This window comes from Phyllopteryx taeniolatus, chromosome 21, assembly GCF_024500385.1.
Source record: "Phyllopteryx taeniolatus isolate TA_2022b chromosome 21, UOR_Ptae_1.2, whole genome shotgun sequence".
NCBI lineage: Eukaryota > Metazoa > Chordata > Actinopteri > Syngnathiformes > Syngnathidae > Phyllopteryx > Phyllopteryx taeniolatus.
In genome coordinates, this window is record NC_084522.1 from 15,678,913 (window position 1) to 15,692,664 (window position 13,752).

Here is a 13,752-nt window from a genome sequence, read left to right on the forward strand (position 1 = left end):
GATCTTAACCATTGGGCCACAGCTGACAACTGACAAACTGACAAACAACATTCATGAATAACAAAACCATGAATAATTTCCACATTTAATGTTCGGCACCAGTCATGACTTGACTTTTTTTTTGACTTGAGTTCGTTGTCACATTTCTGTATTATGTATTACTCGTGCACTCACTGTAGTTGTCTCGCCGTGCTGCACTATTTGCATATAGTGGCCACTCATGCCAGAGTAGCATCTGCTCCATTTGCACACTGATTGAGGAGTATCTGTAACATTTGCACAACCATTGTCCCAGATTATCGCAGTACTCGTCACTTTAAACCGCATACACTCCTTGAAGTCTCAGTGCCCTTTGCACAATGGTCATTGCACCGGACTATTGCGATATTAGCCATTCGAACTGAGGACTCTGCATCTTTTTGCACAATTGTTGTTTGTTGTTGTTTTTTGTCAATGTCTTTATGTCTCCAAAGTGTTCTGTAAATTGACTGTCTGTTGTACTAGAGCGGCTCCAACTACCGGAGACAAATTCCTTGTGTGTTTTGGACATACTTGGCAAATAAAGATGATTCTGATTCTGATTCTGATTCTGATGTGAGCGCTTAACTACAAATAGAAATGCTGAATTTATTGATTTATTTGTTTGTGTCTTTCTTGCTTGGCAGTAACATAGATTTGAAACAATGATTGAATATTCTTTTAGTGCCATCAGCGAGTGGACCTCATTTATGATCTCTGATTGCTACGACCTGGAAAGTCAGGGATTTGGACATCAAGGACAGGAAACAATTCGTGAGCCATTGCTGGTGCCTCCAGCTGTGCATGGAATGGTCCAACCCAATGGGTTCGCTAAGCTTTAATTTGACCCCACAGGCACAAGATGTAGCGCTGATGAATATTCGGTCGTTTAGGGAGGATTCAGTGCAAAGCAATGAAAGTCCAGCTCATTACTGTGGTAATGAGCAGACCTGCTATGTCCTGCTCTTAATGTAAAATACATATTTAAGGTCATTACGATTGAGAAGCAGCAGGTTGAATCTCTTTATTTAGGGTTTCTCCACCTGACAAATGATACAGGCAGAGAGTTTTGAGAAATGTAAAATATTTCCAGCTAAGATCCTTGGTCACGTTAGAATAATTTTGCACTTGCAACACTCATCTACTCGATTTATTCAACATCAGCCTTAGTTGTTTCCGTAGACCTGTTAAGCTTGTCCTTTCGTTCTGAAATGGACTTACCATGGTCAAATTATGTTCAGGTAAATATACTTTGAAAAAGATTAGTGAAGTATGGAAAGAACAGCCTCAAAACATTATTAATCCCAAACTCTAAATCTGTTACAATGGCAATAATTAGCTTGATCTTTTTTGAAGGTATTTCATGTCTAAATGTATAGCAACAGAATTTGTATTATTTATATTTAGGTGTTGGGTCTTTATAGTTTGTTTTATCTGTTCCTTGTTTTAGTTAATAGTGATGAGTGCTTGAAGTTCCAAGTTTAGGTATAAAATAGTTTATTGAAGAACGAGAGCAGTTATTGGCTTTTTTTTTTTTCTTCTTGAAACCTGTTTTGTTATTTGCAAGATCTGCAACATTCCAATGATTTGTTCAATCCCAGATAATGGCTGATCCTCTTCTTACCTTGCAGGAAGCTTTAATGAGATCTGCCTGCAGTTGAGAGAATAATGTCATGACTAAGTGCTAATTTAAAATTGTCATCTTCAAATGTTTCATCAGATTTTCTTCTGGAACCTCAATGAAGCTGTTACTTGATCTCGAAGCATATTTGACTTAGCTAAGCAAGATATGTTCATACAAAAATAATAAACATGACATTTTCTTAAAAATGATATGGTCTGCCATATCATTTTTGTAACACGTTACAAGTTGTTGCTGCTCTTCAAAACCCTTCATTACAGAACCCAAATCACTATTTTCTCATTTTTAACTTTAGAAACCCAAATGTTTCTTTTCATTATGCATGCACACAAAATTTGTTCTCTTCGTTTTACCCATAACAGTGAACACACACACACATGGATGCCTGCAGGTAAAAACCTAACTGCAGTAAATTTGTTAATTCAAGGCTCATACAGTTGACATTTTATATACAGTATGGCTTAAATCTATACTTGATCATACAGTAGTGTCTTCTTTGCTATAGTACAAGCGACAAATTCCTCGTGTGTTTTTAACGTACTTGCCCAATCAAGATGATCCTGATCTAAAAGCCATTATTCATTGTAAGAGAGAGTGTTTTAATTAAAACCTTTGTGTGGAAAGAAAAGTAAATGGTACGGAGCCCCTAAAGGGACATGGAAACCCCCCCCCCCCCCAAAAAAAAAAAACCTTGTTTCTCATTCGAATGAGAAAGTTTCTCGTTACAACGAGAAACGTCTACCTGTGAGCGCTATCTTATTTACCTGCTAGCGGTAGCTTTCCTGCGTTCGGGTAGCCGTACAGTAACTTATTTACAACTTGCTTCCAGCGCATGTCAGCTGAGAGAATGGCAACAGAAGAGGACTTGCTCTCTTTCCTCAAAACAAGGAATATACCTGATAGTGTCATCGACCAACCAAAAGAAGTCTAAACGTAAACTTTCATCACACGAATATAGCAGTATAGGCGATAGAATAGCTGAGCCATATTTCCTAGTGTGCGTGTGTGTAAATAAGCTGCCACTCACAGGTAGACAGACCAGTAGACGTTTCTCATTGTAACGAGAAACTTTCTCGTTACAATGAGAAACACGTTTCATTTTTTTCCCCCCCGTGTGCCTTTAGGGGCTCTGTAAAATGGTTCTATAATAAAAGTAAAAAATGCCTGAAAGACTCATAATGGTGTTTGCAGAGAAATAATGTCATCTTGTTAATTTATTGTATTGTTATTGCTGGGATTATAATGTAATGTATGTTTCTGATACATCACAATGAGCTTCATGTTCTATTGTAAAGATCATGTGGCGTAAATGGGCCTATTGACAATAAACTATTCGCACTCACATTTACACGCGTGGCCACATTTTGAGTCTTCAATAAACCTAAGAAGCATGCTTGTGGGATGTGGGAGAAAGCCTGTGTGCCTGAAGAAAACCCACATACGCATGAGGATAACATGCAAACTCCACAGAGATGATGGTTCAAAGTACAGTAGAGTAAAGAGTCATTTATCGCTGTGTTTGCATTCCACAATACCTCAGCAGGAAATGAAATCTGCAAGTGAATGACCAATTATTCATTATATTATGTTATACTGTAAATTTATGTTTCACAAATGCAATTCAATGCCAATATGGAATACTTTGGAGGGGTGCGGGTATTTTATTTTTCCACTTGAGATCACGATCCACACACTCTAAACAAGCACATGCCCATTAAAGGTGAGTGTGCGCTGCTTGATTATCGTGAACCACAGCCCATGCAGACCTGGTGTGCCCAAGTCAATTCCTGCCTTAAACATTGCCACCGTTCCTCACACTGATGGTCCTGGCAATGTAGTCAGCTAAAAGTGTAATAAGAACCCCAAATTCATTGCAGGAATGTTTGGAACTACAGTACTGTAGTTGTAGAAAACCAAGCTAAACGTTGCTCTTTACTTGCATTTGTTCCTGTCGATATTGTTATGAGCGTCTGCATTAACTATTTGATGGGCAAAGCTCGGTATTTGTGAATTTATGTGATCAAACTGACTGCGGCATGTTTGAAAGTGGCTTGCAGTCATGTAATTTCTATCCTCAAGCAATTCGGTGACTTGAGATTACTCACTAAGGTTTTTCTTCTGCTAAGAATAAGAGCCCAAATGACCTCATGTGAGGCATTGCGGCGACATTAAATTCCTAGTCAGTAAAGCTAACTGTACCAGAAACGTGCATGTGAGTAGCTTCACTACACTGACAACAATATATTCCACGAAATCCAATTATATGGGTCAATATGACTATTCAGTCTTCAGTCTCAGCTTAAGAGGTGCAGCACTGTGACAGCTCTCCTTGCACGCCCGCATGTGTGTGGTCTGGATCTTTGCATGTTGTGCAAAACAAAATATGCAGCAAGAGTGTTAGCTGCTTTTCCCCTTGAGGATTAGAATCTTTACATCCATCCATCCATCCATTTTCTGAGCCGGTTCTCCTCACTAGGGTCGCGGGCGTGCCGGAGCCTATCCCAACTATCATCGGGCAGGAGGCGGGGTACACCCTAAACTGGTTGCCAGCCAATTGCAGGGCACATAGGAACAAACAACCATTCGCACTCACAGTCATGCCTACGGGCAATTTAGAGTCTCCAATTCATGCATGTTTTTTGGGATGTGGGAGGAAACCGGAGTGCCCGTAGAAAAGCCACGCAGGCACGGGGAGAACATGCAAACTCCACACAGGCGGGGCCGGGGATTGAACTCGGGTCCTGAGAACTGTGAGGCTGACGCTCTAACCAGTCGGCCACCGTGCCGCAGAATCTTTACAACAAATGAAAATCAAAAATACCACAATCATCTTCACTCTAAAATAATATCCACCCATTGAAAGGAAACTCAAAGGCCTTCTCTGCTTGACAATATACAAGAGCCACCAGCAAAATCCTCTCAGTCGGCTTTCACGGCTCTCACCCGGCCTTCCGTCAAGTCATCCCCCTGTCAATTTGACTTGTCCCTCCTGTTTTGGTTAAAACTTACCCCCTCACATCGCACTCGTCCCTCAACAATGGAAATATTCGAATATACTCTTTCAAAAGAGTAGCTATTATTCCAGTACTGAAAAAAACTGGTGCAGTCGCAATAAAACTTAAACAAAAAAACATTGCCTCCCGCCCGGCTCCAATGTCATCTCACCTCCAAAAATCCATCCATCCCTCCATTTTCTGTCGCGCTTCTCCTCACTCGGGTCGCGGGCGTGCCGGAGCCTATCCCAGCTGTCATCGGGCATCTGTAACAATCAACGCTTTAGCTGATATAAGCAAATATATCAAGTACGCAGTGTGTTTCAAACGTTGTGGAAACCTTTTTGTTCTGAGCACACAAAGTATGGTCCATAAAGGCATGTTTGGATAAGTTTGGTGTGCAAAAAACAGACATCAAAGTAAAATACAGTACACGTATAATGAGAAAACACATGAATATTTCAATGTTGGAGGAATGATAAGGAATAAAAGTAATTTGTGGCACAAAAGAGGTAGTGATTCCACTATAGCACTGACACAATTACACATTTATGAGAATCACATCAGCTTTCATGGGATGTTCTTTGCATTAGCCCAAAATAGAAAAGAAAAAAACCAAAAGAGAATTACAGAAAGAATTAGAAGAAAAAGAAGAATGATAGAGTCACAGGATCATAAGAATGAAGTCAAAATATTCTAAGAATAAAGTTATAAGTAATATAACAAGAAAAAAAAAAAGAATGTGACGAGCTCAAAATACAAGTGCGGCTTAGCTTGTGCCTATACCAGCTGCCTTCGAGCGAGAGACAGGTTAAACCGCGGGCTGGTTGGCAAACAACTGCAAAGCAAATGGAGACGCACAAGTCACAACAGACACAATAGTTTTCGAGTCTTCAATCAATCTAACTTGAATGTTTCTGAAATTGAAGGCAAACGATAAGCCTGACGGACGAATGAGGTGCTGCCCTTTGACTCAAAATATTCCCTCCTTATTCCGACAATTTGCATTCTCTTTTTAGTTTGCTCCGTAGTGGACCATTATTATGACCTTTTTTGTATTTATCTTTCCAGTTCCAAGTATTTATCGTGGCAAGATTTGTTTTAACTGTTATAGCAATGTGTACCGAGTCATTAATTATACATATCTGACCATTACCTAGTCTCTTTATCAGTGAATACAGATTGACTGCCTGCTGCTGCTTTCATGCTTTTTGCCTTTCAGTCAAAAATCAAAACACCGGTGGGATTCTATCTTATGTGAGGGAAACCAGGTGGGAGGTCCTGGGGCTGCTCTGCTTAGTCTTTTTTTGTGTTGTTTCATGGCAAGCTAAAGATGAGATCAGAGCATTGGGGTGAATACAAATGCCTGCTTTCAAATATCAGGGAATGACAGTATTGCATTTATTTACAGGTTAAAAGATTATTAAGTTATTAGATTTGACAAACAGACCAATAACAAAGCTTGCGTTTTCTATATTTGTTTGAATGGGGGTTGAAATTAACCCTGATAATGGCTTTGGTTCCTCAGACTTGAATACTGCTTGGATGTTGCGTAAAATCACTCCGGTATGTATGTGACATTTTAGTCGGCAGCAAGACATAAGTTATGTATAACTTCAAATCAATTAGCTAATGTTTCAGAAATCAAATGTTTTCTGTGTGATACCTTCTGCTATAATTATTTGACTCTGCAAACCTCCCAAAAGATGGACTAAAAGACCACTCCATTGTTTAATATGCTGAAAGAACTAACAATAAGAGGGTTGCTGAAAGTGTAATTGAGGTCCGTGCTAATGTAATGATCTGAGAAGAGGCCGCTTTATTACTGTTAACGTCAGGCGCAGAGGGATTCATCTAAGGCTGTGTGCACACTTGAGTCTTGTTTATTGTGCTCATGCCTAATAATTCATCAATGCATTTGCAAAACAACCCAAGTAAGTGCCAAATGCATCCATCCATCCATTTTGCTTATCCTCACAAGGGTCATGGGCGTGCTGGCGCCTATCTCAGCTGACTCTGGGCAAGAGGCGGGGTGACTTCAATTTCACTGGCCACGAGAGGCTGGCCAGCGGGTCATGCGTGATGGGAGTGACTTTCAACATATTAATAAAAAAGAAGCAGGATTGCCTGTGAGTGTGAGTCAAAAAGGGGAGTTCAAAATCAGCCTCTACTGGCCCCACTCAGGCCTGATTACTGACAAAGTTATTGAATCAAGAAACCACATAAACAGTACTTGATAGATAAAGTGAAGCAGGCTGCAAATTGAGAAACAAAGTGATCTATTAAAATCAATGTGGAAAAGGTTACAAAGAAATTTCAAAGGCTTTCGGACTCCTGCATAGCATGGTCAAAGCCGTTTTCCATGAATGGAGAAGACTGGAAAATCTTCCCAGGAGTTGTCTGGAGGGATGGGAATTCACGAATATTATGACCTTGCCTGATGATTTCATCCATCCATCCATTTTCCGAGCCGCTTCTCCTTACTAGGGTCGCGGGCGTGCTGGAGCCTTTGTATTCACCGCCACCTCACTCAAACATCAGTGTGGACCACCCACGACACATAGACGCAGTGACTGATTTTATTCTGTTTTGTGGCTCAAAAATTGTAAACAAGAGTCGTTGCATATACCTGTTCTTTACATGTTTTTATTCTATTTGTTCATTGACTGTTATTCACTCTTGTGTCCTGTGTGCTGCTGTAACATCTGAATTATATTATTAGCTTACGTAATTATCATTGCTCCAGTTTGCAAAGAAAAGTGTGGATCAGAAGAGTAATGCACAGAAAGCTTGATATTGTTTTTATCATTGAATATTTATGCTTTACTTTTCATTTACAGTGCATTCATTCATTCATTCATCTTCTGTTCTGCTTCTCCTGGCGCCCATCCCAGCTATCTTCGGGCGAGAGGCGGGGTACACCCTGAACTGGTCGCCAGCCAAGCACAGGCTCATTCTATTTCATTCTATTAATGTAACCTTTAACTGTTTGCCTTTACACAGTTACAGTTGCATGGAATTTTTATTTTACTTTTATGTGAAATACCTTTTAATAGATTCCTTCAACTACATGTACAGTTTTATTTTCACATATTCAAGCACAGTCATTGCAGTATTAATGTTGAAACTGTGCATAATGTTACAGTGGCTTATACTAACACTACAGCTACGTATTAGGAATAAAACCTTGTAGCGTATGTTGCCGTTTGGATAAAATGTTATTTATTTAGGAAATAAATTCATCAAAGGGTTAGGCCTGCGTTCACTTCCGGTTTAGTCTGATAGACGTTTAGCGTCAGAATCAAACTAATTTTGTCTCGAAAAGGGCACCACGTCACTTTTTATATGTATGAATTTTAGGAAAACCGATGAAAAACCTTTTTATCAGACTCATAAGCGAAAGCTTGCTACATTTTATGAAATTCGAGTGCTAGATTACAGAGGCTTCATTATTAAACTCAAAACACATCAAAGAGTAGAATTTTATAGAATATTTAATGAAATCCACAAGGGATCTACAGGGAAACACACAAAGGGGGTCTAAGTACTACTAATAATGGTGAAAGAAAGAAAAATAGGTGTACGAAAAGGGAAACAGATCATCGTGTGTTGCTGGACTAAAGTTGAAAACGTGAGCTTTTAATGCGTTCAGTCCGAAAGAGAGAGAGAGAGAGAGAGAGAGAGAGAGAGAGAGAGAGAGAGAGAGAGAGAGAGAGAGCAAAGTTGGGATTTTGTGTGAAGTTAGCAATTTCCCCAAAATTATTAGGCACTAATATTGTACATTCTAGCAATGCTTTTTGTGCTGTACCCACGACCGTAGATCACTTGGTCGGTGGGGATAGTCTTTATCCGGACATCTCAGGAGGAAAACAAAGCAGGTTTAGTTGACGAAAGAGGATGCAGAAAAATAAAACAAAAACAAAAGAGGCAGAACGAGGAAAATTGTTGTCCCCTCGGGGTGCGCCCATAACTTTCCTGCCGATTGAACTGGTGGCGGGCCCAGGTCCTGCTCTCAGCTGTGTGCATGACCGGAACAGGATTCGGGTAGTTACTTGCTGAGGCTTCGCCGACCGATCGCGGCTAGGCAAAGTGATCGGAGCCGCGTGGCCGGCTTCCTCGATCGAAAGCACCAGCGGCTTGGTTGTCGGGGGCATTCGCGCACTTGGTGGCTGGAGGGCAAAAAAATAAAAGAAAGGGGGGTGGGGGTTGGCCGAAGCCCCCCGGTGGCTGGAGAAATTAGCCCGCAGACATGAGAGCGGTCGAAGAGGCGGGAGTCAGGGGTTAAATACCCAGGGTGCGTGTCTAAGGGACGTAGAGACTGGAGGTATGACCACACCCATCAGCTTGAACCTAGTCTACAATTTTGACCCATAAAATGGGTTTAAAAATCCTATATTAATCTATAACACTTCCAACTTTGTACTCTTACTCATAGATCAAGCATATAGAATGATTGTTTCAACTTTAGTCTTGGCAAATGAACTGCTTATGGTCCAATGCAATACTTCATGCTCTTTGGATTCAAATCAAGACAAACAGTTCTCAAAATGTCACAGCTGCACCTGTAAAGTTGACACACTGACACAGACATCAAGGCATACATTTGGAATATTTCTGCAGAGTTCGTGCAATATCCATCCATCCATCCATCCATCCATTTTCTACCGCTTATCTGAGGTCAGGTCGCGGGGGCAGTAGCTTTAGCAGGGACGCCCAGACTTTCCTCTCCCCAGCCACTTCATCCAGCTCTTCCGGGGGGATCCCGAGGCGTTCAATATGAAAACGGACATTTTATCTTCAGTTCAAGACAACCCTAAATGGAGGTCCACGGTTTGCAGTACTCTTAAATGTCAGTGGGTGGTGCCTTGCGTGCATGTTTGAATATTAAGTAAATAGTTCATTGCTTGTAGCGGTACACTCGCCTGACTTTGGTGCGGGCAGCGTGGGTTCAGTTCCCACTCAGTGACGGTGTGAATGTGAGTGCGAATGGTTGTCCGTGTCTCTATGTGCCCTGCGACTGACTGGCGACCAGTTCAGGTTGTAGTCCGCCTTTCGGCCGAAGTCAGCTGGGATAGGCTCCAGCGTCCCGCGACCCTAACCAGGATAAGCGGTGTTGAAAATGGATGGATGGATGCATAGTTCATTGCAGTATTTGATCTGTCCCAGCTGGGTCTTCTTGGTCGCTATCTTCAAAAGAAGGAAAGGAGTATTTTGAAGACGGGAATCAAGATTTGATGGGAAGTTGCTAATTAGGTTAAGGTCCTTTTAGTGGCCGTCTCACAGCAGGGCGGCTTGGAAGAATGCAGCTTATCAAGTTGTGGGGGAGTCACTGTGGCACCTCAGGTTGGGGGAGCATGTCCGCTACAACCTCTACCTCGTTTTTGGGTTGGGCCTACGCTACTGTATTTTAAACCTTGGTCGTTGATGGTGATAATTGGAGAGCTGCGAATATTTTTAGGTGGTACTTAGTGTAAAACATTTGAGAACCACTGGTCTAATCCGTTAACATGTCACATAGCGTTACGTCATGTTAATGATATTCAAGCACGGTGGGAGCATATTGTTAACACATCACCGTTTCCTTTTATTTGCTGATGCTATCGGTTATGTCCTACATGCTCCATTACAAAATACAAAAGAGGAGTTGGCTCCAAAATGAATGTAGTAGAATGAGGTTGGATATGCTTTCACATGCAAACCAGGTTAGCTTGTCCATGGAACCTACAGAGAACACCTCTTAGGTCTCGAACCTGTTGAACACAAACTTCCTTTGATGTGTTCACACCTGACCAAATGAAGCGTACCAAGGGGGTAAAGGAATTCAGGTGTGATTAAGACACACTAGTTACGTTCAAAGTTAGAATTAATACGCCGCTAATATTCTTGTCTCTCATTTGCATTTTCAATCATATACTGGATGACACTGACAGACTAGGAAATGCTAGATGTGTGATGGCAGCTGTGTCACGTGTCCAGGGTGGTTTCTTGCATCATGTATTGATCTGTATTCTTCCTAACCTTCTGCTTGCAGCCACAGGTTGATTCAGCCTGCTGCTGCTGTTGACATTTTCGCTGCAACTGAGCTTGATTGACTGCATGTCCATGACCATTGTTTCAAATGTCATAAATACAGTACAAAGGAGCTGTCTGAGAGATTTTTGCATGGCTCTGCATCTTTCCTATTCAGGTTATGAATTGATGTGTAGCTGTCTGAGAGCGGGTTTAAATCAACAATTTGTTGCTTCATTCCACAGTGCGTGGGAAAGCATCAAATGAAATGATAAATTAAACACCATATAAGTATTTTCTTTTACTGCATTAATCCAATTACAGTATTATTCTTTAGAATATTATTTAGACAATATCCAAATTAGAATACGTGAAATATGAGCATTTGATGAATGTGTGTTGCTGCAAAGGAACCCGGCCGGCATAGCAACAGCTAATTATACTGTATGCAAGCAATTCCTCACATCATTAGAGTCTATGCTGCTTTTGCATTGACTGAATTATTCATCTGTGCCCGTGCATATGCTGCACTTTCTAATAGCTGCTTTGTGGTGAAATGTTGTGTTGATGTTTGTCATTACTATTAATAGTGTTCTAATAAAAGCATGGAAAGGCAGTAACATATTGAAAGAGACTAATTTAGTAGTAATGGTGCTCGAACATTATTCATACACTTGGAAGCACTTTATTTCAGCACTGGGCTTTTCATTAGAAGCACTTGAGAATCATAGATAATATCTTTAGCGCAGAAATACATCTTAATTCAATGTATTTATTTATTTAGCATCTAAGCTAATAACCAGGATAAGGGAGGTCTCAGCAGGAGTGATTTGTGAAAAGCAGACCAAAACATAAAAAAAAGAAAAGAAACACTGTTGTTTGAAATGCTCGAATTGCTTCCATCTTAAAACCTTTATTAACAGTGTATTGGCAATATTTACAGTAACATTGGGAAAAGAAATGATCATCATGCAACTAACAACAAGTTAACCACTGTAAATAAGATGGAACAAGTTACTCTTTAAACACTTTAGTTAAACAATGAATGAGAAGGGTACCATCAGATTAACCTTAATGCAATGTAAAGTGCTTAAAAAATGTGGCCAGTGGCTTGTGCATCGGCATTGTGACTGCCTGAGCATACCTTACTTTTCTCTTTTAACAGAAGAGCGCAGCTTACCCACCAAATACTGTATTTACCTAGCAAATTCACAATTGATGGGTGGACAGGCACACAGAGAACCATTTAGTTCTATAGAAGCAATTCAAAAGTTGATTTCCCATAATATTTCTCTTTGAAAGCCTACTGCTACATTTCTGAGACATTTTCTGTCCTCTTTCAGGTCCATGGGGTCGATGCATGGGCAGCGAGTGTGGCCCAGGTGGTAGCCAGAGCAGAGCGGTATGGTGTGCTCACTCCGAAGGTTGGACCACTTTACACACCAACTGCGACCAGGCAGAACGGCCAAACAACCAACAAAGCTGCTTTAGAGTGTGTGATTGGCACAAAGACCTGTATGACTGGCAACTGGGTGCATGGAACCAATGTGTTGCTGTGTCACTGCGCAGTTCAGGGGTGCAACGGCCCACTGTGTGCACTCGGGGCGAGGAGGGGATACAGACCCGTGAGGTGGGCTGTGTCCAGAAGGTGAATGGTGAGCCAGCAGAGGATGCAATCTGTGAATACTTTGAACCCAAACCCCGTCTCGAGCAGGCCTGCCTCATCCCTTGTCCTCAGGATTGTGTGTTGTCAGAGTTCAGTCCATGGACACCCTGTTCAAAGACTTGTGGGATGGGCTTGCAGAACAGAATTCGCATTGTTCTTGCACCACCATTATTTGATGGGGCAGCATGTTTCAACCTGACAGAGTTTCAGACATGCCAGCCAGGACCGTGTGAGGGAGAGGAGAGCCTGTTCAGTCTGCGGGTAGGATCTTGGGGGCCCTGCTCTGTGCCAGTCTCAAGACAAGCCAGACAATCTGGCAAACCAGCCAGTGAGAGTGACAAGCCATCCAAAGAAAGTGATAAACCTCCAAAAGATGAGGGGAAAAAACAATCCAAAAGAGGGGACAAACGGAGCAGAGAGGGTGACAAACAGCTGAAAGAGGGGGACAAGCGGTCTGTACAGGGTGATGAACTTTCCAGAGAGGGAGACAAAGCACAAAAATCCAATAGAAAATTTGGCAAGGTGAACAGAAAACCTGACAGACCATCCCGTCAGGCAGACCGCACCAAACAGCAAAGAAAGGCTAAAAACAAAGAAAAACGAGAAAAAAACAGAGAAAAAGCCCGAGAGAGGTTGAGGGAAAGGGGAAAGGTAAAGGATCCTGAGACCCGAGAGCTCATCCAAAAGAAACGTAACAGGAACCGTCAGAATCGCCCTGGAGCAAAGTTCTGGGATTTGCAAATTGGCTACCAGACAAGAGAAGTCACCTGTGTGCACAAGAGTGGGAGTGTTGAAGCGCTAAGGTAAGAAGGTTTTATTCGACGTGAAAAAAACCTGTATTGTTTAGAAACAATTGAATTGAAAATAATGAAGCAATTATTTGATCAAAATAAACAAATGCTAAATACACAGTACATGTAAAATGTATTAGTTTATTAATGGGGGATGGACTCGAGACCTTTTCTAAAGTTTGTTCAAAAAGACTGTCACAGGCACTTAGTAAGTTTATCGATCATATCAAATATTAAAGACACACCATGAGGGCAATTATGTTTGAATTCTTCTGGTATATAGCTCCCACATTATTTACAGTATATTCCTTTTTCATTTGCTTAGTCATTGTTTTATTATTGTATTCACTTTAATCACATCCGTAGACATGACAATATTAATCAGAAATACTTCTGAGCTTATATTTCTGGGTACACTGGACTTACCCTTTAGTGTCCAGCCACAGATTGAGATAGCAGTCATCTTTTTTCCACGTGGTCTTTGAAATGGCCTCGTTCTGTCTCACAGTACTCGTTCAGCATTAATAGAGGCCACTGAGCAATGAGCATTACGCCCTTAGAAAATCAAGATTTACACAGTGTAAATGACGCATTTCTTAATCCACTGTCGAATTGATAACGCTTTCAGGTTAT

At 41.2% G+C, this 13,752-nt stretch overlaps 1 protein-coding gene across 1 annotated transcript in view; it reads left to right on the forward strand.

The window, feature by feature from the left end:
* The window catches only part of thsd7aa (thrombospondin, type I, domain containing 7Aa), a 134,228-nt gene that overhangs the window by 28,181 nt on the left and 92,295 nt on the right, over positions 1–13,752 (forward strand). Inside the window, exon 2 of the mRNA XM_061760496.1 lies at positions 12,006–13,131. Coding sequence (XP_061616480.1) covers positions 12,006–13,131 — 1,126 coding nt within the window. The remainder of the gene's footprint in view (positions 1–12,005; positions 13,132–13,752) is intronic.